This window comes from Lotus japonicus, chromosome 3 (assembly GCF_012489685.1).
Source record: "Lotus japonicus ecotype B-129 chromosome 3, LjGifu_v1.2".
Taxonomy (NCBI): Eukaryota; Viridiplantae; Streptophyta; class Magnoliopsida; order Fabales; family Fabaceae; genus Lotus; species Lotus japonicus.
The window spans coordinates 43,108,627-43,135,366 of record NC_080043.1 but is presented as its reverse complement, the minus strand read 5'-3'; the positions used below and the strand labels follow the sequence as shown (position 1 = coordinate 43,135,366).

At 36.1% G+C, this 26,740-nt stretch overlaps 2 protein-coding genes, 1 long non-coding RNA gene and 1 pseudogene across 3 annotated transcripts; 2 read left to right on the top strand and 2 right to left on the bottom strand.

Annotated features, from left to right (window-relative positions):
* The first annotated feature begins 6,359 nt into the window (after positions 1-6,359).
* LOC130742850 (replication factor A protein 1-like) lies at positions 6,360-9,302 on the top strand. The gene is made up of 10 exons (XM_057594943.1): positions 6,360-6,863; positions 6,973-7,240; positions 7,328-7,424; positions 7,503-7,709; positions 7,788-7,920; positions 8,017-8,171; positions 8,251-8,371; positions 8,451-8,645; positions 8,724-8,807; positions 8,897-9,302. The coding sequence occupies exons 1-10, from the start codon at positions 6,714-6,716 to the stop codon at positions 9,125-9,127; spliced, it is 1,641 nt and encodes a 546-aa protein (XP_057450926.1). The 5' UTR covers positions 6,360-6,713; the 3' UTR covers positions 9,128-9,302.
* Positions 9,303-12,310: 3,008 nt separating this feature from the next.
* On the top strand, positions 12,311-13,570 carry LOC130742851 (uncharacterized). The gene has a single exon (XM_057594944.1). It carries the CDS (start codon positions 12,449-12,451, stop codon positions 13,568-13,570), a length of 1,122 nt encoding a protein of 373 aa, XP_057450927.1. The 5' UTR covers positions 12,311-12,448.
* A 1,416-nt stretch (positions 13,571-14,986) lies between these two features.
* On the bottom strand, positions 14,987-16,504 carry LOC130742852 (uncharacterized). The gene is made up of 3 exons (XR_009021285.1): positions 16,188-16,504; positions 15,975-16,107; positions 14,987-15,593 (listed from the first exon to the last, which is right to left on the bottom strand). It is a non-coding gene; the product is annotated as an uncharacterized LOC130742852 (long non-coding RNA).
* Positions 16,505-20,795: 4,291 nt separating this feature from the next.
* On the bottom strand, positions 20,796-23,281 carry LOC130742849 (pentatricopeptide repeat-containing protein At4g21065-like; annotated as a pseudogene).
* Between the last annotated feature and the right edge of the window lie 3,459 nt (positions 23,282-26,740).

Genomic DNA, 26,740 nt, shown 5'->3' with positions numbered 1-26,740 from the left:
TGCCCGCGCTGTCAACATCAATTCGAGGACATCTTGCATTGCCTCAGGGACTGTAGAATTGTGCGTGATGTCTGGGTTCGGCTTAATGCTCTCGGGTGGCCAGGCTTCTTTGTGAGTAATGCCCAAGCCTGGGTAAAATCGCAAGCTCAAGGTCCTCATGCTTCTCTGTTTTTTACAGCAATATGGGGTATATGGAGATGGAGGAATAATGAAGTCCTAGGCGATAACGATTGGACAATGGTAAGCACTGTGAATTGGATTATTACAGAGCACAGGGATTATGATCTATTACTCACGAGAGGTCTGTCGTTGTCCATGGTCGACGATGCTCCAGTCCGTTGGGCTCCCCCTGTTTCCGGTGAGTACAAAATGAACTCAGATGGGGCGTTTAAGCATGATGATGATCGAATGGGAATGGGTGGCATTGTTCGGGATGCCCATGGTGCTTGGATATCTGGTTTCTATGCAGGTAGCCTAGGAGGAGATGCTCTTCGGGCGGAGATTGCAGCTCTAAAGCATGGTCTAACACTGTTGTGGAATGCCAATGTTAGGAGAGCTACTTGCGAAGTTGATTGTTTGGATATTGTGGAAGCTTTGGAGAATGATCGGTATCAGTTTCATGCCTTGGCGTCTGAGCTCCTGGATATTCGTCTTCTCCTGGATCGGGATTGGACTGTTACTCTTGCTTACGTCCCTAGAGAGGCGAATGCAGCAGCTGATTGTCTCGCAGGACTTGGAGCTAGCCTCCTTTGCCCCCTGACTTGTCTTGAGAGCCCTCCTCAAGAGCTTCAGCCGATTCTGGCTAGAGATTTGTTAGCTTTGTAGTTTTTGTTTCTTGCCTGTTTAATTTTCCGATGTACCAAAAAAAAAATTACAAATATATGTTTCCTCATTTAATTTGATAGATAAATTTGATAGTATCTATCAAACTAGTGTTTTTACCCGTGCGCTGCACAACGAAAATTGATTCCTAATTTCTTATGTTATTTACAGCATCGTTTCAACAATGGAAATAAAAACTTAAGATTTGAAGTACAACATATATGTTTTGTTGAATAGAAAATTCAATTGAACCAAACTGAAACAAACACTTTAAATAAAATCTAAATTGAATCTGACAAAAGACCAATATTACAGCAATATAATTCAGCAATAAGAAGACTCAATTACGGTATCCCAGTTGTTGCTTGTTCTCCAACATTGAATTAAAATCCATTGTACCTGCAACAATTTGGAAAATGATTAATAAAGATAAAGAAAAAAACAGGATGCTAATTACGATGCGCAAGATACAAAGAATTTTAAAATCTAAGTTACCAAATCTAACCATTCATATGTTCTGGAATACTTCTTCGTACACGACATTCTGAGTGCAATTAGAGACTACCCCTTTGTCATCCACAATAAGTATCTTCAACCCTTTTCTAGATTTAACTCTCGATAGGGCTACATATAGCTGAGCTTGCGTGAAAACAGATCTAAGAAGATATAATCCAACATGGGATAAAGATTGGCCTTCGCTCTTATTTATAGTCATAGCAAAACACACAATTATAGGGAACTACCTTCTTGAGAATTTGAATGGCAGGCTAGTGTCAGAAGGAGTTAAGCTCAATCTAGGAATATAAACCGGTTTACCTGATTTTGTACCTGATAGAACGGTAGCAACAATAATATACGACGTCAAAGCAGTAAGCATCAATCTAGTGCCATTACACAATCCAGCAGACTGATCTAAATTCCGAATCAGCATGATAGGAACCCCAACTTTTAATACAATTCGGTGGTTAGGAATACCAGAGCATTTAACATCATTTAGGAATTCAGAAGTGAACCATTCTGCATCTATATCAGAATCTTCATCCGATCTACCCGGAGTATCATAACTCAAATATTTTGTTTCCTCTCCAAAAATCATGGACAACATGAAGTTGTTAACCTCTTCAACACTTTCAAGAGTATATGCAAGGAGTGCTCTTTATTCAAAATATGCATGGTTTTCCAAATTAGCAACAACTTCTGGATAAGCAAAATCTATTAATTCAAGTAAAGGATTGTCAGACTCCCTTACCTACAAATCAGAGGGAATCTCTATATTAGAATCATTATCAGCGATTGGCTTAATTGTTTCATCCCCTACTTGAAGAAGCCAATCAGCAAATTCTTTGATTTCCATAGATGAAGAAGAGGAAGCAGCATGTTAAAATGTCATGTTGATGGTTAACTTAATTACTTTACAGTACTTCCATAGGTAGGTTGAATTTACAGCAGAAGAAAAGGTGGTTGCAATACAGCAATAGAGCCTAGTGGGGTATATTCAAGTGGTAACATGAACAATAAAATTTAATGATAATGTTCATAAAGGTGGTTGCAATAGCACAGTGGAAATAGTACGTATGATCCAAATAATAAGACTCGCTTTTTGAAGCATCTCAGCTTTAGGAGAACCTTGTCGGACATTACATGTAGATATTTCGTGGATTGAAATAGGAATAGAAAATTTAGAGTGAGCAGTTCTACCTCCCGGTAATAATAATGAACCTTGTCTATAACCTAAGTAAGTTGAAGATATTTAAAAAAACATAAACTGAAACTCAATTCTATTGTTTTGTCTCATAAACCCATTTAAAATTATAAAAAAAAGTGCTGAAATTATATTGAATTTTTACTATTACTTTATACATGAAAGTATTTTATGTAAAATGCTCCTTCCTGTGATCAATTATCATGTTAGTTTTGTATTAGTTTTAACATGAAAATGTTTTCATATAAAATGTCATCATGTAAAATGTTCATCTTCATGACAATTTTTTTTTAGCAAAAACGATATATATAAGATAGCAACCTTTCTAGCCATGCCATATCAACTATGATGTTGTCATATAAATCTATTATATGAAACAATTAGAATCACACAAAAAAGATAAAAATAATCAAACATATAAGGCTCTATTCAAGAGGTAACATGAACGATAAAATTTAATGATAATGTTCATAAAGGTGGTTGCAATAGCACAATGGAAATAGTACATTTGGTCCAAATAATAAGACTCGCTTTTTGAAGCATCTCAGCTTTAGGAGAACCTTGTCGGACATTACATGTAGATATTTCATGGATTAAAATAGGAATAGAAAATCTAGAGTGAGCAGTTCTACCTCCAGGTAATAATAATGAACCTTGCCTAGAATCTAAGTAGGTTGAAGATATTTAAAAAAACATAAACTGAAACTCAATTCTAATGTTTTGTCTCATAAACCCATTTAAAATTATAAAAAAAATGCTGAAATTATATTGAATTTTTTCTATTACTTTATACATGAAAGTATTTTATGTAAAATGTTCCTTCGCGTGATCAATTATCATGTTAGTTTTGTATTAGTTTTAACATGAAAATGTTTTCATATAAAATGTCATCATGTAAAATGTTCCTCTTCATGACAATTTTTTTAGCAAAAATGATATATATATAGGATAGCAAGTTTTCTAGCCATGCCATATCAATCATGATGTTGTCATATAAATCTATTATATAAAACAAATAAAATCACCAAAAAAAAGATAAAAATAATCAAACTTATAAGGCTCTATTCAAGAGGTAACATGAACGATCAATGTAATGATAATGTTCATAAAAGTGGTTGCAATAGCACAATGGAAATAGTACGTATGGTCCAAAGGAAGAATAATGATTGTAATAAAATACATGCTTATAGATACTTCATTTCATACCGACAATTTCTCTCTAGTAAAGAAAAAAAGAATATTTATTAAAAAAAAAGAAAAAAATTATATCATTATTCGTCTGCATCAAAAGCATTGTTCATCTCAAAAGATGAGACTCTCTACTATAAACTTGACTCTTAATTCTTTCATCCCTCATGGAAAAACCACTTCTGCTACTATTCTTGTTGTTTCTCTTGAACCCAGCTTTTATGCAGAACACTTTCTTCAGCGCATACAAAGCCTGGCCATGTCTTGGAAAGCGTATAACTAACAATATTGAAAAAGTGGAGTTATTGAAAAAGTAAGGGAATAATTGACAAATTGTAACCTTAAACATCAAAATGACTGTTAAAAATGAACAAAAAATTCTTCTAAAATGACACTTAAAAAGGAACGGTGGGAGTACATTCTCATTCAATTGACCAAACTACACACACGTGAATAATCTACCTGCAAATAATTAAGTATGAGCTATAATCTAAGAGAAAACACTGACCGATTAGATTAGAAGTTGAGAATACTTCACCAGGGTAGTAAAGAACTCCATCTCTCAAGTTTTGATCACATGTTTTCTTTGGATCACATGTTTTATTTCTTTGAGCTAAAACCATCCGCTTACACTTTCAATGGTAGAGTACATGTTTTTTTTAATAAAGGAGATCAACTTGCATATCCAAAATAGAACAAAAACGACAACTTATTGATGAGAAATAGCCAAAAGATAGAAAAACTATACGACGCAATTGTAAAAGTTCTTTTAGTGGGGCTTGAAAATATAACCTTTTCTCATGTATTAATACTCTTATCCAAATAGTTACAATTAGTTATTACATAAAAGTATATTTATGTACAACACTATCAAAATTGAATTTACCTCTGCACTTAAAAAATGTCATGTATATTTAACAAAACCACATAAGGCAGTTAACAACAGTACATATGATATAGAAAGACAATGAAAGGAACTTAAAAATATAAAAATTGCATAGCAAAGCCGAATTTAGGACAGTAAAATATTCTTCATGTGAGAGCTTTTTACCTGTAACTTAAAAATAATAAATGTGGAACAAAGATATATTTCTATTTTCTGATCCATATAATATATCCTGAAACCTTTTTGTCACTAATTTCCTCTTGGAATATAAGCACCTTTTCTTTTTTTTTGCTGGCACCTATTTCTGTCTTCAGGTTTATAAAGAGCATGAGATATCTATCCTATAATTCTGGCCTTTTCATCGGTAGAAGACTCAGCTTCCAACTAATATTTTTCTCTGCAAAACTGTCAAATAAGCTTTGTCCTCCTTCTTATGCAAGTTAGTTGTCTCAACACTCATTTCTTATAGCATCCACAAAAGCAATAAATTGAAAGTCTTCTTCACTAATCAAAGCTAACTTTATCTTTGTCTCCGAAAATAAATATCAATATAGCCCCTACTTACTTCCTCAGCTCTTCTAAGATCATCATAAACTTAAATCCTAGTTCCCTGCAAAGTTAATCAACATAAACTCAGAGTTACTTAGAAGACATAAATGGTCACCTCAGTCTGCAATATTTATACCAGTTAACAAAGAAAAAAACATTCAGGAACCTTAAATTCATATAAAAAGAACAGAATGAACCCTACATCTCTCTCATTAACCTTCCCTTCATGAGTGCCATTATTTCATCAAAATATGGCTCATCACGGCCCCATGTTAATCCACATATGGACTTACCCAACAATGGAATACAGAAAGGGGGATTGGAAAGGTTCTGATTTTTCAATAAGGGGAAAACTCCAACATACGTACATATTATAGAAAATTAGGAATGACAAAAGTTAGAAGTTGGATTGATATCAATGGCTTGCCCCCATTTATGCAATCTGCAGCCAAAAAATTGGGAATTTAAATGAACCATGCTCTCTCAATGGCTTGCTTCTCTAACCTCTTTTATGCTCAAGCTCTCTCATGGAATACCCCAAATGTCCTCCTTGAACCAACCATTATGCACTTCACCTAAAACTCATGTACTCTTTTTGTCAACATTATAAAAGAAACAAAATTTAGTAAAATAATGGCAGGTAGTTTTGTTCATAGAGAAAGACTATTTGTTCTAATAGTCTACTTCGAATAATTGCCATGTACTCTTTTTGTCAACATTACATTTAATATTGGTCTTAAATTGGGAAGAGCAATAATTAGAGTAGAAGGGGGGATAACTATAATAATATCATCAAATATTTAGCAATAGAGTAACTCTATTGTGACACATATATACAGAATATTAGCAGGTTTAGTCAAATGGTGTTTCAACCAAAAACAAACTCAGCACTCAACTCCTTTTTATAAGAATCATCTATATTTATCTTCAGAATATTAGCAGGAGGTACTTTACACCATGGAGACTACAAACCATATACATGTATAATCTATACATATATATTATCTTAGGACAGAGAAAATCATTTTAAAGATGATCCAATAAGAACTTGGGGTCATTAGATACTTGATTATTTATATCACATTGCTCTCAACAATTAAAGGAGATGGGTAATGAATTTCTGGTGAATTCCTTCTTACCTTACATGAAACACCAAACACTCTCTGAGGGATATATACTGAATCTATACTAGATACAAAGCACAAGCCGTTTACCAGGACAAAATTTGACGTGTCGCTCTCTAAGAAGTTTGCCACGTGTCTCCGTTCCCCGGGTTCTTATCAGCCCTCTGAAGGAAAAAATCTTTAGCAGATGTTTTAACACCATACTTCTCAAATACCATGATTTTCCCACTGCTACCTACCTCTGTGTGATTCATGTGTTTCTCCCCCTTTTCAAATTTGAAAAAAAAAAAAAATACATTCTCCAATTCTGTGATTCTCCCGGTTTCTACTTTTTTCCAACTATAAATTTAGTACAAGGCCATTGTATCTACCACACCCACCCACCAACGTTGATTTGCTTACCATTCCCTGTACGTTTTACTTCCTTTCTGAGTGATTTGTGATGGAGTCTGTTTACCATAATGTTGCTGAGCTTCGTTCTGGGAAGCAACATTGGAGGATTATGGTGAAGGTGATCCGGATTTGGTACAGCCAAGGGTTTGCCACATCGAAGTTGCCCCTTTCTCTTGAGCTTGTCCTGATGGATGATAAGGTACTGGCTTGATATCGTTTTGTCTATTTGTCTATGTTATACATTTATTTTCCAGAATAATATTAAATATTCCGTGTTGGTAATGGTTGTATGCCTCTTTACTTTGAAGGGTACCAAGATCCATGCCAGTATTAAAAAGACTCTGATGTACAAGTTTGAGAAGTTACTGGTTGAGGGGAAGGTTTACAGTGTGTCCTCATTTGTGTTAGTGGATAGTAGTGGGGAGTATAAAACTACACGTCATAATTACAAGATATGTTTCATGTATAACACTGAAGTGCGCCCAATGGACCAGTTTCCTATTGATGCGTTCCCCTACAGCTTTGTTCCTCTAGCTGACCTTTTAGCTCCTACCTATGATTCCTCTTTCCTAATTGGTATCATTTTAGACTTTTATCTGCCTATGACAATTATGTGTTCCACCCCTTTAACAATTTCGTATTCCATATGGTTATGTTTTGCAGATGTGATTGGCATTCTAACCGGCGTTGGAGTTGAGAGGGAGATTGTTACTAATGGGAAGAAATCAAAGATGAATGTGATTGAGATTGATTCTGCAGGGTAATTTCCCTTAAGTTTTTGGATTATTTGATTTTCATCGTTTGAACCTATAATGTAGTCATTCACATTTACTTCCAGGGTCAGGGTTGAGTGCGCCCTATTCGGAGCTTATGTTGATGAGCTTGCTAATTTTCTTGGCGGTGGTGAACTCAACAACCCTGTCGTGATCATACAGTTTGCTAAAGTCAAATCCTTTCAGGGGCACAACAGCCTTCAAAATGTTCATGGGACTACTAAAATTCTGTTTGACCCAGATCTACCAATGGCTGATGTTTTGAAAACCAGGTATGCGTCTATGTTTTGGACTTTAAATTTTAGTCATTGAAATTGTGTACTTGATTGTCTGCCCAATGTTCCTTGCAGTTTTTTGGAAGCCAATGAAAGTGCATCGCACTCTGTTAGCCAATTGTCTGATTCCAAAACCGTTTCTGGCGAGGATGATTTCCTGGTTCTGACAATTAGCAAGTCTATTGCTGATTTGAGGGAAATCAAGAAGGTTTGAGATTGCATCTCATTGTTATCAAATGAGAAATGTTGATAACTCTTGCGTTATATGCCAGACTTTTGATGATAATATTATTTGTTTGTGTAGGATTGTGTCTGTGTTGTGTATGGTACCATTCTTCCTCTTGAAGAAGGTGTTGATTGGTGGTACACTGCCTGTAGATGTAGCCGCAAGGTGTATGCTGATGAAAGGATGTTTTTCTGTGAGGGATGTAACCGTCACGTGCTGGCCGTCTATCCTAGGTTTGGTTGACTTCATTTTAAATGTTCTCATGGTAACGTTGGGTGGTTAGATAGTAATGGTATATTTCATTTGGTTTAGGTATCGTCTTCAAGTCAGGGTGGAAGATAATTCTGGCAGTGCAAACTTTATCCTCTTTGATAAAGAAGCCACTGCACTGGTTGGGAAAACTTGCTCTGAAATGGTTGATGCTTGTGACAAGGTATGTTTCAACATTATATTTTTTTAACGAACAACCTGTGGCCAAGTTAAAATTTTTATTGGTTGTATATAACTTTCAGAATGATAATGGGATGGGGATTCCTGTTGAATTAACTAGCTTTGTTGGGAGATCTGCTCTTTTCAAGATTGAGGTTAAAAATTTCCAAGGTCAGAGGTTTGACAGGTCCAGATTTGAGACTTCATATCGTGTAAAGCGTGTCTGCACTGATCAATCGATTATTGAGCAGTTCAAAACATTGCAGTTAGATAACAGTGTAGGTGTTTCTCTACCTTATTTTTGTTATGTTTATTTACCTAATGCTGGTCCTGATCTTAATGAATACGGGATAAAGGTTGGTGCCTCTTCAAGTCGTTTGCTGCTCACCCCTCAGTCTACTCTGAATCCAGAAGCTGTGAAGCATGAGGAATTAGCGAAGGTTTATATTTTTAGAAGTATGTTATTGTTCCTTCTTTACCACATTATATAGACAAGGTTATAATTAAGTATTAATTGATATTTTTGCAGGATTTGTTGGAAGACTTTGCTGTTGTGTCCAATGAGAAAGCCACCCAAACTGAAGAATCTTTGGAAGGTCCTGCGAATCAACCTGCTATGTCATTGGAATCTCCAGCGATTGATCTAGCTGGAAATACTCAAGACATCATCAGTCCTAAGAGGAGTCCTTCACCTGAGAACGATGGTGTGTTGGTTTTGACGGGCAGGAAGAAGAAGGTGTTTCCAAAGATGAGGAAGTAGAAGAATTGAGACCTATCATATTGACGATGCAGTTGTTTTAAATGTATTTGGTGTAATTTTAAGTTGTTAAGAAGCAACATGTGGTTGCAGTGTCTTTTTTCACCTTATTATCTATGTTATGTTTTTAAATTCCAGTCTGCTATTTCAATTGCTGTTGTTTGTTCCAAGAAATACCAGTTCCCATGGACATGGTCATCAATATAAATATGAAAGTAGTATTTTGCGTCGTCAATTAGGTACTTTTGTAGTGGACATGGTTGATTTATGTTACTTTAATTTATTTTGATGACAATTATGTAAGTACTTACATACACCACTATATCCATTCCACACTTAAAATCCATGTAGATCATACTTGGAACGTAATCAAACCATTTCACACTTAACTGTAATGGGTTTTGTTGTTTAAGAAAAATTTAGGATCCCATGAATCAAGTGTATGGTTTATTAAAAATTGAGATGTATGCAGTAGAATCAAGCATCTACTAATACCATCCAAGTGAACCTTGCTGTGGCCTATTATTTATACTATAAACTTAGATACTCTTGAATCAAGGGTATGGTATATAAAGGGTTGTGTTTTTCAAGTGAAAACTGAGTTTTCCTGCTTGAACCTTGCAGTGGATTATTTTGTTGTTCTTAGTTAGGCTGGATGAAACTTAGTGGCATCCTGATATTACATGTACTCATCTATACTATACAAGATAATCATGATTTTTGTGTGGGCAAAATAACACTTTTAGTTGCTGTGGATTGTTAAACACATTTTCAACTGATCATGTCCACAAACTGGAATTGCATTATAGTCCTTAAAACTTCATTTCATGATGTCTCCAAAGAGTTTGCAAAATTGTAAAACTTTTGATGGACTAATTTGCAAATAGAGGGAGCATTGTGTGTCCAATTGCTATGGATATACTAGATACTACATGTACTCATCTATACTAGACAAGATAATAATGAATTTTGTGTGGGCAAAATAACACTTTTAGTTGCTGTGGATTGTTAAACACATTTTCAATTCACCCTGTCCACAAATTAGAATTGCATTATAGTCCTTAAAAATTCATTTCATGATGTCTCCAAAGAGTATGCAAAATTGTAAGACTTTTGATGGACTAATTTGCAAATAGAGGGAGCATTGTGTGTCCAATTCCTATGGTTATACTAGATATTACTGGTTACCCCTCTTAATGTGCTTCCAGACTGCACAAAACGCAGTGCCCTTTTGTATGGCTAACTTTTATCTCAGTTGTCTCAACCAAGTTATGTTCCTAAAACCCAGTTTTATCAACGACAAAAAAGCATCCATTTTCAATTGAATGAAAGTTGGTTGCAATTCTAATACTATATTTAAAAATTTGACGTGTCTTTATATGTGACATTATTGCCCCACTATCATCACCGCATGCATTGTTTTAATACACTTACAACTTATAACTATTAACATGTATCATTATCCTTATATTTTCATATGTTTTATAATTTATTTTAACCTCCAACACTAAACGTGACAAGTATTTTGTCTACTTACATGTTGCATGGGCCTTGTGGTTCGGGACATTACAAATCTCCTTGCATGACAGATGGAAAGTGCAGTAAATTTTTTCCGAAAAAATTCCAAGAAAGCACTATAATTGATGATGATGGTTATCCTGTTTATAAAAGAAGAGACACTGGAGTTTATGTGGACAAGAAAGGTATTCGCATGGATAATAGTTTTGTTGTCCCTTATAATCCTCAATTACTCATGTTATACAATGGTCATATCAATGTTGAATATTGCAACAAGTCAAATGCAATCAAATATCTCTTCAAATATGTTAGCAAAGGGCCGGATAGAGTAAATGTTGAGATATCCAATCAGAACAAAGATTGCACGGAGACTGAGGTCAAAGATGAAATTAAACAATATTATGATTGTAGATACCTTACTCCGTGTGAAGCAGTTTGGAGGACATTGAAATTATTTATTCATGTCAAATGGCCTTCGGTTAAAAAAGTGACATTTCATCTTCCAAATAAACAAAGTGTTTGTTTTAAAGATCATGATGATTTAAAGCGCGTGGTAGACAAGGCTACTGAAAAAGACACTATGTTTATAGCTTGGATGAAAGCCAATTGTAAGTATGGTGAAGGAAAAGCGTTTACATATGCAGAGTTCCCATCCCATTTTGTATATGATGAAGACACTCATTCATGGCATCCAAGGAAGAAAGGGACATCTATTGGAAGACTCCAATATATTCCTCATGGAGTTGGTGAACTTTATTACTTGAGAATTTTATTGACTCTACAGAAAGGTTGCACAAGTTGGGAGAGCATTCGCACTGTGGATGATGTTGAATATCCTACATTTCGTGACGCATGTTACGCCTTAGGATTATTAGCTGATGATAAGGAATTCTTAGATGCAATTACGGAAGCAAATGAATTAGCATCAGGTGTGTAACATCCAATTAATGTCTTTTATTTGTCATAAAATACAGCACGAAATTTATATCAACTTCCTCTGTTGTTCATGATAGTATTATCTAATTACCATATATATTTTTGTAGGTACCCAGCTGCGAAAGTTCTTTGTAATGTTGCTTACAACAAACACAATGAGCAAACCTGAATTTGTGTGGGAAAAGTCTTGGAGAATTTTGTCTGACAGTATAGTTTATGAAAGGAGGAAAAAGCTGCGCAATTCAGGTTTGGAAATTTTTTTTATCGAAATTATGTTAATGTATATATTTGCATGAGATAATTATTGGGGTTTTTTTTGGTGTAGATCTTCATATAAATGATGATGATTTAAAGAATCTTTGTTTAATAGAATTGGAGAAACTACTGCATATGAATGGAAGATCTTTAAAAGATTATCCATGCTTACCATTTCCACACTTATTTGATGACTCCCAATTTGAGAACAAATTTGTAGCGGATGAATTGAATTATGATAAAGCTGAAATGGAAGATTTGCACAAATCATTACTCAATTCATTAACTGCTGAACAACATAAGATATACAAATCCATAATGGATGCAGTTATGAATAGAGCTGGAGGTCTCTTTTTCTTATATGGTTTTGGAGGTACTGGTAAGACCTATTTGTGGAATACATTATCAGCTGCTGTTAGGGCACAAGGGTTGATTGTATTAAATGTTGCTTCAAGTGGTATTGCTTCTTTGCTTTTACCTGGTGGCAGAACTGCACATTCTAGGTTTTCTATTCCAATTTCTATAAAAGAGAGTTCAACTTGCAATGTATCACAAGGTTCTTTAAAGGCAGAGTTGTTACAAAAAACAAGTTTGATCATATGGGATGAAGCACCCATGCTCAATAAATGGTGTTTTGAAGCATTGGACCGGACTTTAAATGATATAATGAAGTCGCATCAAAGTGTTGATAGTGGCATGCCTTTTGGGGGTAAAGTGGTGGTTTTGGGTGGAGATTTTAGGCAAATTTTGCCAGTTATTCAGAAAGGAAGTCGTTCTGAAATTGTTAGTGCCACAATCAATTCGTCTTATCTTTGGAAGCAATGTCATGTGCTAAAACTTACCAAAAACATGAGGCTTATTAGCTCAAAATGTCATGATGAAAAGATTGAAATTAAAAGGTTTGCTGACTGGCTATTAGACATTGGTGACGGAAAGGTGAATACAATTGATGCAGAAGATTCTACAATTCAGATTCCAGATGATCTTCTTATTCTTGACTCTGATAATCCAATTCAAAGTTTGATTGACTTTGCTTACCCTCAAATGCTGCAAAATTTGAATGAAAAGAATTACAAATTCTTTGAAGATAGGGCTATTTTGGCTCCTACATTAGAAAGTGTAGAAATTATTAATACTGAAATGCTAGGTAAAATTCCAGGTGAGATTAAAGAATATTTGAGTTGTGATACAACTTGCAGGTCAGATGAAGACTCAGAGGTCGAAGCAGAATGGTTCACAACTGAGTTCCTCAATAATATTCAATGTTCCGGTATACCAAATCACAAATTGAGTTTGAAAGTGGGTGTCCCTATTATGTTGTTGCGCAACATTGACCAAGCAGGTGGACTTTGTAATGGTACTAGAATGATTGTTAAAGATATGGGAAAAAATGTTATTGTTGCCAATGTAGTATCAGGGAAGCAGTTAGGTGAGAAGGTTCTTATATCAAGAATGGATTTAGTACCTACAGACTCTGGTTTACCATTTAAATTTGTCAGGAGACAGTTTCCCATTGCTTTATGTTTTGCAATGACGATTAATAAAAGTCAAGGTCAGACGCTTTCTCATGTCGGTTTGTATTTGCCTAAGCCAGTATTTACTCATGGACAGTTATATGTTGCCTTATCAAGAGTAAAGTCCAGAAAAGGTCTCAAAATTTTATTGTTAGATGAAGATGGATTAATCTCAAAGGTCACCAAAAATGTGGTATACAATGAAGTTTTTCAAAACGTTTGAAGAACCATCATATATGAAATACTGTAAGTTTTAAATCTTACTCTTATATGTATTAAATTATAACATTGTTGTAAGGATATCATTTCAATATCTTTTTTATATATGTTTGTCATGTTTTTGCAGACAATTACGTGGTCAAAACAGTTTGGGGGGCTCTCTTAAAATCATATGTGTAATTTTGTGGCAGTTCCATGTTGTCCACTTCCCATTGATCCAGTACATTAACTATTTTAGTTTTCCATCTATATTCTGTAATAAGCCAAATACTCTAATCTGTTATCTAATGCCAGACATATTGTATCTACTACTATTAAGTTGAAAAAACTTATGTCAAGATGCTTCAGGTTGCAATCTATATCCTAATATACTGCCCATGTAGTGATGCCAAATAAAATCAGTATTTCCAAGTCTTTTTGATAAACACCTTTCACCGACTGAGAGGCTCAGGTAATAATTCATGCTTAAGAAAGGCCACCAAATCAAAGAAGGTCAATTAATTCATGATATATGGTATAATCAATAAACCTGTTTCCTTTCTTTGTCAGTATATTTTTTCAAACATTACACAGTCAAATATAAATGCTGCAATAAGGGCAACCCCGTTTTTACGAATTCCCAACTCTGACACAACGTCTACTAATTATTTCAGCCACCCAAAAGTAGAATTGGTAGTAAACGGTTTGATGGCTAATTGGAAATAACTTAAGTTCTGCTTGAGGCTCTGCAAAAAGGTATGCATGTTTTTTAACTTTGACTCCAATATTCAACTGTGCCAGCATATCATAGACACCCATTGTAGCAACTACTTATAATCCTTTGTATACACACCGGAGTGCAGTGAGTTCATTCCACATATCCAAAATCAACTGTGTAGATGGAGCTGAATTTTGAAGATGATCTTCTTTGTTGTAGGGACTCCATTGCCATTTTCACATTACCTGGCCAGGTGATAAAGCTCATCATATAGATTTTGCTTTATTAGTGTATGTGTGTATATTTTTTGACTTAATTTGAATGTGCAGGAAGTAGCCTTAGTTTCACCACAATTTGCTAACGAATTTGATCATGAACTACTCAACCAGTGGAAGTTGATTGATCCCTTTGGAAAGGTTCATTTTGTTTCATATGATAAAAATGCTGGAAAGCCCTATTTGTTTAAAGGTCTGCCGGAGATACGGAAGTATTATTCTTTGGAAGGGTTGAACTGGTTGCTTCTCAAATTCCAGGGATTTTCCAACTTTGATTTGTTTATATACAATGAAAGTATTGAGGAAGTATGTTACCTTCCCCCACCTCCACCTCCAGTTTTAACCCCCCCACCCCCTACTGTTGATGTTGCAATTTCAAGCCAGGCTGAATCCACCCGGATCCAAAATAGTAGGGACCCAGAATGGATTGTGTATCCCTGTTTTTTCGCCTCCAGGCTATCACCAAATCAAGTATCTTCAAGTCAGCTGGTATAGTAAAACTAATTTGCTTAAGCTTTTTAACATGCTAATTAAGGTTCCTAATAGGTTGTAATGATGCTTGCAGAATTTGCCTGCACATGTTTATGAATATCTACGACAAGGTGAAGTTTACAACTGGCTATTGAGAGGGCCAACTGGCAAAGAAGTTCAATGCAAGATTCTTGGTGTTCCACGACGCACATATGCGAGATTTGGTAAGGGTTGGAGAACCTTTTGCAGAACACATGGATTAAAGGAAGGAGATACATTGACCTTTTTTTTTACCTGTGAGAAAGAAGCCATTATTGATGTATTAATACATGATCAGACCTAATAGGATTTCTAGGTTTTGCTGAAGTGGTATTGTTTTCATGTAGTGAAATGAACGATGAACTGTGTTCACAAGTGAATGAATGGCCCAGATTTTCTGATCAATAATATGTAATATATGGGTAGAGTATTGTTTGTGTTACACAATTTATCATGGAAAACTAACCGTGCAGAGCACGGGCAGATATACTAGTGATTAAACATTACTCAAAGGTGAACATTCTCCTTGACCATGATTTCTTGAACTGCAAAACATAATCCAAAGGTTTTCATGTAAAAAAAAATGTAGTAAGAAAATAAAACAGGAAAAAAGATCAAACGTAAAAAAACCACTGTATACAGAAGAAGTAAGCATTCAAAACATCATAAAAATAGTTGACTTTAGCTCAAATCAGCCACATAATAAATACTAAGAAAGGTAACCCAAACTTGGGAGGAAATCAGGAAAGGCAATAAATGGCAAGAGGATGTATCGTGTAGAAGAGCCATTTTCATATGCATTTTACTTTAAGATCCTTGCTCAAATAAATCTCTTCTCCTACAGTAGGCCATGACATAGAAGTGCACATAAGTGGAAATTCTCATTTAAATGTAATTGAAGCATTTTAATGGAGAGAAACAATTACCTACATCCAAGCTACCTGGTGTTTCAGTTCAAATTAGTCTATTTTCCTGTGAACCTCAAATAGTTCATAAAGACCAACATCTACAACACCGATATTGGAGTTGGTGAAATCAGCATCAAATCAGGTACCACATCTTCAAAATCCAAAATCGATCAACAACAGAATTAGGTTAAGGCAAAATAAAATGGAATTAGGGTCAGATTCAAAACTTACCACCATAAGGATTGAAGAAGAGACAGACGAAAAATGATTCAAAGCTGCATTCACTTTTAAGGTAGGACACGACCAGAAACGAATCACTTTCACAACAACACTGCCAGAACAAATGCCATCTAGAAAAGTGCCTCTGCTAACTGGAATCCATTTAAGACCACTATTTACCCCTGAATAACATGTATACCATTAATCGATAGTCAATTTATGTTGAGTAAAATACCATTTCACCAATCTGATGATCCAAGCCAACTTCCAATGTATCAATTTAAAACTTTAAAAAACTAAAGGCTGAAGCAAAATGCAAGAAAAGGGGGTGGGGGGGGGGGGGGGGGGAACCATACTCAAATATAGAGAAAATTTTCACAAAGTTGCAGCCTTGAGTTGTTAGAAAATTAGGGAATACTCCCCCCCCCCCCACCCCCTTTTCTTGCATTTTGCTTCAGCCTTTAGTTTTTTAAAGTTTTAAATTGATACATTGACAAAAACATCTCATTACAATTTTATTTTTTAATTATATATTTCCTTTTTAAAAAAAGATCAGAGCATTCAATTTTAGTTCTTATGTTTCGTATCATACTATATAGCAATTCTCATATCAAGCAATATAAGTTACCATATATTCTAAATTTGATAATATGTTACTAATTACCATATATTTTCTTAATTTGGGGATGAGATTTAGCTTTCTTATACCCCATTCTCCGATAAATAGATTCAGGAAAAGGAATACAAAACACCTTGCAACACTACAAAAGTCTTCAATTTTCCTCCTCAAATTCAATGGCAAAGTATAAAAGGGGAAAATTACAACTGCCATTGATCAATATGAAGTTGAACATCAACATACTACACAGACACTGCAATTGATCAATATGGAGTTGAACATCAACATACTACACAGACACAACACGTGTCAGACACTAGTTTTAACCGTGCAACTTTATGCACATTTAAAAACCCAACCATGTCTTGGTAACCAGTGAGGAGTTTCGCCAGTTCCTTGTCCTCATCTGAAACAAAAATTCTAGTGGTGAAATTTGAGCTAGTTGTTAAATAATAAGCCCATAAAATATAAAAGTTGATTATGAACCTGGAATTGCTTTGACAGATAGCAAGGTATGCATAAAGGTGATCAATTGCTAATGAGGACAGATAGCAAGGTATACAAAAATTCTAGGCAGCAAGCATGGTGAAGACATGAAATCATTAGCATATCAGCAGCAGCAAGTATCAGACATCTTCCACTCACTCACACAATGAAAGCAAAGGTATATCAGTAGAAAAAGCAAACCAGATCAAATGCATCAATTCAGTGCAGAAACAGAAAACCTCCAGTAGCAGAATTGATAAATAAACCTCTGCAGTCCAACCACCTTTAGCACGTCTTATAGGGCCAGTGGTCCTCCTTGTACATAAAATTTTTCACATGAGAAAAATATATGAACATCACACTGAAGATTTGTCAAAATAGATAAATTTTCCACTAGTATAATGGGAGTTAGCTACTATTGAAGAATGGGAAATTAAGCCAATGCCAGATAGGCATAAAACATGCAGTCAAGCAAGCTTCCCTCAAGGTTCAACAGGATGATCACATTTCTAAGTTGAGGCTCCATAGCACTGATGCAAATTCACATCAGTCCACAAAATTGACCTGAGAGAAGCTTGATTTGCAGGAGCTCATATATATAGAAAAGAAACACCGATAGATTAGTTTTAAAGATATTACCATGTTTTCCATCCTATGCATCTTAAAATCCTTAAGCTCGCTTTCCAAATCCAGCAAGTGACTGCTAAAAAATAGAATACTCCTTCCTCTCCAAATCCCTTCTTGATCCTTGATTCCACATTTTAGAGTGAACTTTGATATTAAAATAGTGAAACATATAATCTTTCAAAAACTAAGTTTGATTAATAATAAAAAAAGATGGAAGAAGGAGAAATCATCCATACATCTTTTGTATCAATGCGAAGAGAACTACTTGACTATCTTGATCACCTGTAGTAAGATGATCACCAAACTTGTCAAATTAAATAGCAAGTGGGTGTTAAGAGGAGACTTTCTCAATACAGTAAAGTGCATCAGTATAGAGATTTTGAAATACTCAATTCTCAGCACAATACAGAAACCTACTGATGTCATAATTACACACAACTATTTAAATTTCTACTACTGAAAAAAGATCCCTGATAACTGATAAGTCCTAGCTCTACAGAAACAATTCTGACAAATATATGTCAAAAACACAAATCTCTCCTCCCTCATCCATTTGCTTTTGCTTTTGCAAAGTGGCAGAAACAAGCAAATCTGTAAGATAGTAGGCTTATTGAGAAGAGTCTTACCTGGATAGATGATTTACAATGGTCTAAAGATAATTGTAATTCTCCCACTGAACAAAAAGCCTGGGCAAGGTTGTCTTCAGCCTACATCAGCAGATCATGCACAGGGAAATGGAATTTAAATAATCGTATTAAAGACATGAAACCTTTTTCGTATATCAGCAGATCATGCAAGGTTGACAATGATTTTCTTTTTAAATGGTAATTGACAAAACTGTTGAATATTGGTTTCCAGTACAGAGCTCCATAAATATGGATGGATCAAAAGATTACCAAAACTCAACTGAAACTAATTTATGGTTATGAAGACGTTGATAATTAATCAGTGAGAAAGAAGAAGATACTACCAAAACCAAGGAATAAATTAGAGATGCTTTAACATATGTAGGACAGCTATATAGAAATGAACAAAATGAAGTTCGGGACCATGCTTAGCCACACCCCTCAGGCTCGCTAAAATTCATCTATCTGTTTCAAATTCTTACCAAACTCCTTAAAAGCTGCACCAAAAAACAAGAACTGCACAAGAGAGACAAACAAAGGGTATATTAGTACATGTCAACCACAAAAAAATGTCATCGAATATCTTGCAATTCACAAATTCGATATGGCTGTGAGTTAAAAGTGGTAATATGAATCATCACTAACACAGAAAAGGATAGCATGCTGAGAATTGAGATTAGGATTTACAGATACCACAAAAGCTGACAGAACCAGTTTGAACACCCAAATTGACATATCCTTACATTTTTATCCCAATTTTTTTGGCCAGCAAGTTGGTTTCCTCAAACTCTCTTTGACTCAATAGAAAGCACATAATTATTTCATCAGGTGAAGAAAGGAAATCACATTGGCTAATCGTGTCAAACAAGTAAAAAAAACTAATCTGATTGCTTGGTCATGAATATATATACATGCAAAATGTTGATTCACCAAGTCACCATAAGTTGAGTTAAGATTGATAAGAATCAAACTGATCAAAACTCTTTAAGATTGAGTTAAGATTGATTAATACTCATCATTACATTCCAATTAGCAAATCACAAGTAGTGCAATATATGGTAAATCCAAATAGTCATTTATCAAACACTAGTAATAACTGTTCATCAATCTTAGAGAAATCATTCAGTTTATTGGGATAGACTCTCCTATCATTGATTGTGTTATTAAGTTGTCATTGTCTTGTGTTTTAATTACACATGTACACTTTTCACACTATGAAAACTGATTGCAAGTTACAGCAACACATAATAAGAACCATATAGAGTTATAGACCCTAGTTAAACAAGCCAAAATTAAGAGCCTAACATGAACAGAAATGGCAATTAGGGCCCCAAAATTTGAGAGACAGACAAAAGTTAACACATACCTATTTAGTTGGACATTCCATGAAAGCAGAAACTGAGAAATCAACGACAGGGACTGCAAGAAAATCTACCTTATTCCGAGAAAATGAAGAGAGCAAGAGAGATGATAGCAAATTTGCGAAGAGCACCTGAGAAGAGAAGACCAACGAATGTGATGCGATTCAGAATGGAATTCGCGCGGTGGCCTTGGGTCTAGGAGAAGGAGAGGGAAACGTACAAAGTTACTTTGCCGTTATCTTTTACATCAGATATTTCATTCACCTATGTGAAAACTCTGATGTGAAATGTTTATTTTTTAGTAGTGTCTTTTTGCTTGGAGTTCGTAGAAAAATAAGATCAAGGTCAACCATCACAAAAAATATAAATTTGGGGGGTCCAAAAGTGCATTTAAGCCTTTTAGAAAATAGCTGGTTTTGTTCTTCCTCAGAATTTGAGTTCCAGTCAACTTTCATTTGGATTAAGAAACGGGGGAGGGGAGTCAATGTGTTGACGAGATGATCGTGCATTGACATTATCGTGGAAGCATGATGAAAGGAAGAACAAGAAAGAAAATGTATTCAAGCTCTAGATTCTGGTAGCCCAATTTTTCTTTCTTGTTCTTCCTTTCATACATGATGAAAAAATTCTTTGTATTCATTGCAGAAGCTTACTATACATGAGATGCATGCTTATATAGTCTCAGACTCTCGGGAACTTACTAACTCATGATGTACTTCTAAAAAATTTAACTACTAACATAAAATAGAAAAAAAACTATCTCAGTTTTATGATCTAATACACTATTTTGCTAATTTGAGTAATTAATTTCTAAAGTATATTAGACAAAGAAAAGCATGCTTTACGTCTTTAACCGCATTATTTGTGAAGCTTGAGCAAATATGTACGGCCTATATATGTGAAATCTTTAACCTTTGCACAGTTTTTACCAATAATCATGACAAGAACAAGATCCTTCCTTGAAGTGGTGAGAACGATTCCGGTCCCTCACTATTATCTCCCTCCCATAAATCTTGGAGAGTAACTTGGTTGCATTGTGACAATCATCACAAACTCTAAGATTCTTTACAATTCGAATTGGAGCACCAGGAGCTGTGCTAATGAGACCATATGCCATAGCCAGTTTTTCACTGTGATAGTTAAGTGCAGTTTCTTTCTCCTCCCTATCTATGTTCATAAGCACAACAGATATATCCGGGGTGTATCCAACATTGTCCAGTTTTTCTCTCATCTCAGTGACCATTTCGTAAATTCTTCTAGTTTCCGGGTGCTCCCTATCTCCCATTATGAATTCATGAACTGATCCATTCACTTCTATGGAGCTGACACCTGGCTCTTTACTAATTCCTGCATCCCTTATAGCTCTTCTAATATCGGCAACATCACCCCATCTATTTTCTGCCGCATATATGTTTGACATAAGAACATTATATCCACACTTGTGGGATTCCAATGAGAGAAATTGTCCTGCTGCCCATTCCCCAAGTTTAACATTTTTGTGAAGCTTACATGCAGCAAGCAGAGATCCCAATACAGCATTGTTTGGCCTCATGGGCATGTCAATGATTAGTTTCTGAGCTTCATCAAGCAATCCGGCTCGACCGAGAAGATCCACCATGCATCCATAGTGCTCTACCTTAGGGACTAATCCGAAGTCATGAACCATCATATGAAAGAGCCTCTTCCCCTCTTGCAACAATTCAGAATGACTACAAGCTTTAAGAGCTCCAATAAATGTGATGTCATTAGGGATAACCCCTTGTGCTTCCATTTCTACAAAGAGTTCTAGTGCTGCCTCACCATCACCAAGCATTGCGCAACCCGATATCATGACATTCCACATCAAAATGTCTCGGTCAGTGGCTGCAGCGAAAAGTCTATAGGTTGTATCTATGTCTCCACACTTTGCATACATGTCAACCAAAGACGTTTTAAGTTTCGTGTCTCTTTTAATCCCTTGCTTGTCTATGTAAGAATGGATCCACTTACCCATTTCAAGGGATCCAGCTTTTGCACATAACACAAGGAGACTAACCATGGTTATCTCATTTGGCCTTATTCCACAATCATTCATCTGGACAAAGATATCAAACACCTCATCTATGCAATTGGTTTGCGCATAAGCCGAAATCATGGCACTGCAAATCATTAAATCTTTGTTCTCAATGCTATCAAAAACATATCTCGCACTTCTAAAATCACCACATTTACCATACATATCAATAAAAGCAGTGGCCAGAACCAAAGAAATGGTAATCCCATTTCTTAAAGTGAAAGCATGTAACAACTTACCAAATTCTAGAGCTTCTACTGTGCCACATTCTTTGACCAAACTAAGGATTGTAATCTCATTTGGAATCACACCCTCCCTTCGCATTTTGACAAAAAGTCTAATACCTTCATTCAAATTATTGGTATGAATGTAGCCTGCAATCATAGTCGTCCATGAAACAATACTAGCCCCAGAAAAACCATCAAAAACACTTCTTGCATAAGCTAAATTCTTACATTTGACATACATATCTATCAGAGAAGTACTTAGAGGAACCCCTGATTGCCCACAGTTTCTATTCCTCATTACATAACCATGCAGGGCTTTCCCCAATTTCAAATCAACAAGTTCTGCAAAGACATGAATGATGCTTATCATTGCAATTTCACTAGGCTTTACTCCCGCAACACGCATATCTCTCAAAAGATCCAATGCCTCATCAAGCAACCCATTCCTACCATAGTTCCTAATCATAGTACTCCAAGAAACAGCATCTTTGTCAACCATTTTATCAAACAATTGGCGTGCAAATTCCAGGCTCCCAACCTCGCCATACATCATGATTATCGCGTTACATACAAAAACATCCCTATGGAATCCATTTTCACAACAAAACCGTGCACCTCTTGTCCTAGCTGAAATGAAGGTATGAGAGAGCATGCTTTGAGAACTGATGGGACAATGAAGTTATCCACTTCAGTGTCGGCTCGACGCATATAGGTATAGATTTTCACTGCATCTTCAGGGCAATTGTTTTTTATGTAAGATGTTAGGAGGAAGCTGTAAATTGTTGCACCACTTGAATAGGATTCAAGTGCAGGAAGAGGGAGTTGAAAACTGGAATTGGAACAGGTTTTGATGAAGTGGCCATGGATGTGTTGTGTTTGGTCCAAGTTGAACTGCACATTTCGTTTTGGTTGGAGTGGTTGTATCTCTTTTGCTTTGAATTGAGTGAATTTCAAAGTGGGGGATTGGTGCTGATTAGAATTTTGGGATTTTTGAATTGAGGTATGAACGAATGGAAAAGCAGCATCAGAGATGTTGGAAATGCTTGTAATCATCTTAGTTTAATCCTGGGATGGGAGTGACAGGTTCATTCATATGGTAGTTATGTTGTAAACAACGGATAAGGAAATGATGAAGTAGGAAGGATATCCCATATTATTTTATAATGATTCAATTTAATAAAATCTACAATACTGATATAACAAATAAATAGTAAATAACTAAAAAAATTTATCATAGTTTGAAGTTCCACAATTGTAAATTTTAATTAAATCCGAATCTCTTATACACATATTTGCACATAAAATTAAGGAAGTGTAATTGTCTCAACCGCATATATTTTCATGTCATCCTTATATTTGTAAAATTTAAAAAGGCTCTTATAAAAAAATTTCACTCGCACTTTAAAGGTGCATTATTTACGCACGTCTAGGTGCGTTCCGTACACACTTTTAAGGTGTGGGTGCGCAAGGAACGCACTTTAAAGTGGGAGAAGGCAACAGATGAGATGTTGAACCATATGTTAAAACAGAAGACAAGATGACAAACAACATTAATGATATTACAACATTAATGATATTACAATATTACACTAATTACAATGTCACTATCACAATTTCATTCAATATTACAACAATATTATAGCCTAAACTCAATTAAGGAGGGTAAGATCTATAATTTCATCGCTCTTTAGTGAGTTTTCTTGTGCAAGAATTCCTAATATTGAGCTATGCAATCCAGGTACGACAACTCTCAAGCAAGAGTTTGTTAAGTACAAATATTCTCCTTGCTTGTGTTGTGCTGTAAAAAATGACTCATTCTTCAAGTATTTCGCCACCAACACCTGTACCCACAACTTATCTTTCTCATGCAACAAATTACTAACCATTTCCCCCAATAAAGCTTCATTTTTGAGCCATGCACTGCAGATACCCAAGCCACCCTTATCCTTCGACTGCGTGATATCTTTCCAAGCAACCAAATTCAAACTTCTTGAGTTCTCACCCCAAGATCAGATACAGTTGCGCACCATCTTGTCCGCATGATCAAAAACCGCCTCCGGAAGCCATAATGCTTGCATAATGTACACCGGCAGAGAAGATAACACTAACTTAGTCAAACAAAGGGACCCTGCCTTGTTCAGCAACTTCCCTTTCCATGACGCCAACCTGGAGTTATCCTTATCAATGATGGGAGAAAAAAGATCTCTAGTGACCCTTCCTTTATTGAGAGGTATGCCAAGATATTTCCGAAGATTACTGGCACGACTAATCCTTGGGATGCTAGAAAGCTTTTGAATTTTTCTCTAGTCAACATTTGTAGAGTAGAACATTCGAGATTTCTCCAGACTAACCTTCATTCGAGAAGCCTTATAAAACTCGTTAAGAGTCTTAGTTAGCATCTGTATCTCCTCTTTGGATGCCTGTCAGAAAAATAACACACATCATTAGCAAAGAACATATGAGAAATACATATTCCTTCTTCCACGATCCGCTGGATCTGCATAGCAAGGCACTTCATACAAAGCTTAAATAGAAAAAGAGAGAGAGTAGATCCCCTTTTCTTAGTCCTCTCTACTGGGCAAAAAGATCAAGTTTAGACCCATTCGACAATACAAATATGCTCGAAGCCTGGACACCCCCCCCATAATGAAGGCCAATATCGAAGGTGAAAACCCAAAATCATACAAAGTAGCCTGGAGTAAGTCCCAATTGACCCGATCATACACCTTCTCGAAATCAATCTTTATCGCCACTAATCATTTCCCTTTTCTTGTGAGTGTGGATTGTATGCATGACTTCTTGTGCATGTATATTGTTGTCTCTTATCCCTCTTCCCGGTATGAAGCTCCCTTACAAAGGCCCTACCAATTCTGAAAGGAGAGGACGAACCTATTGACCAACACCTTGGTAATCACCTTATAAGCCACATTGCACAAGCTTATAACTCTCATCTCCTTGAGCCGACAAGGATTATAAACTTTCGGAATGAGAACAAGGAGAATGTCCAACAGTGCTGGATCAAATCGCCCTTCTTGGAATGCTCTGGCTACACCTGATGCAGGTCCTCCCCCACTATGTCCCAATACTTCTTGTAAAAGAAAGCATGATACTCATTTTCCCCTGGCACTTTGAAAGAATGCATTGCCATAACCGCACACCGGACCTCCTCCATAGTCACTGGGGTGATCAACTTCACACGCTCCGCCTCCGGTATAATGGATCTCTTGTTCTCCATAATATGATTTCTCGTCACCTGTACATCAAGAGGAAACAAGTTAATAAAAAACTTTGCGCTTCCTCTTGAAGAATCGAAGGGTCCGTGCACCAGCTGCCATCTTGCACAAATAACCCATGAATTTTGCTCCTCTTGTGGCGCACAATGGTTGAGTATGAAAGAATCTATTATTGCGATCTGTAAACATAACCCAATTCTCTCTAGATTTTCGATACCATAGAAGTTCCTCCTGAAGAAAAATGTCATCATATTCCTTATGAAGTTTCTTCTCCCGTCTAGGCAGAGACTCAGATGTATTCCAATCTAGCTCTCGTTGTACTCCATGTAACCTGTGTTCCACCCTCCTATATATTTTTTGGTCAATCGAAACTGATATCATAACAAAGGCCAAAGGTCGGGCCCAAGAGAAGGAACATTACAGACAACCAGGGACAAGACTAGTCAGACACGCAACAGACTCATCAACAAGGGAATCTAGCAAAAGACAAGTGGTCCCAAAACATTGAAAACACAACATCACTAGGAAAGCATTACAACGTTGAATACATACACCCACTTTCTCAATAAACCAAGAAGCAATAATGGAAGTGGAATTAAAACCAAAGTAAAGACTTCCATCTCCACTATCTCCACTAGAAAATGTTGAAGGAGAGGAGAGCTTCAGCAGCTAGAAACTTAAGGGTCTCACCTATTACAAGGAAAATCCCTTATCACCAAGAAAAAGCAGAACGCTTGACTTCCACGGTTGCTTGAGAGAGAAGCCTAGCAAACCCGAGAAGGCACAACAGCCAGGGGAACTCCTGATGTTTAAGCTCCATCAGCCAAGCCCAGAGGAAGGGAAACCATGCTTCAGGGCTGCAGCTTGGGCATCTTCAACGAGAGCCCTTCGAAGCTCCTGAGGGGGCATAAACATCCAATTATCTAGCAGGAGGTTCTGCATGCTAAACTTAGCTACCAGGTGAGCTGATTTGTTCCTCTCTCTATTTGTCCAAGCAAAAGCACAACTATGGAAAAGTCTTTTCAAAAGGAAAATGTCTTGTAAAATAGCACTAGCTTCTCCAATTAGACTTTATGACTTGCATGCATCTATCAACACTTTGCTATCTGATTCCAGGATGATTTTAGGGGAGCCTAGGTTGTAGGCTAGGGAGAGACCTTCCCTAATTGCATTTGCCTTTGCAATCAAGGGAGAAGAGGAGAACACCTTAGCATGCATGCCAGACAAGAGAATAGAGAATCCACCCCGGATTAAGGCTCCAACTGCAGCCTGAGGTAAAATTCTAACCTAACTTGCATCTACATTGACTTTTAAGAGGTTGCATGTTGGGGGG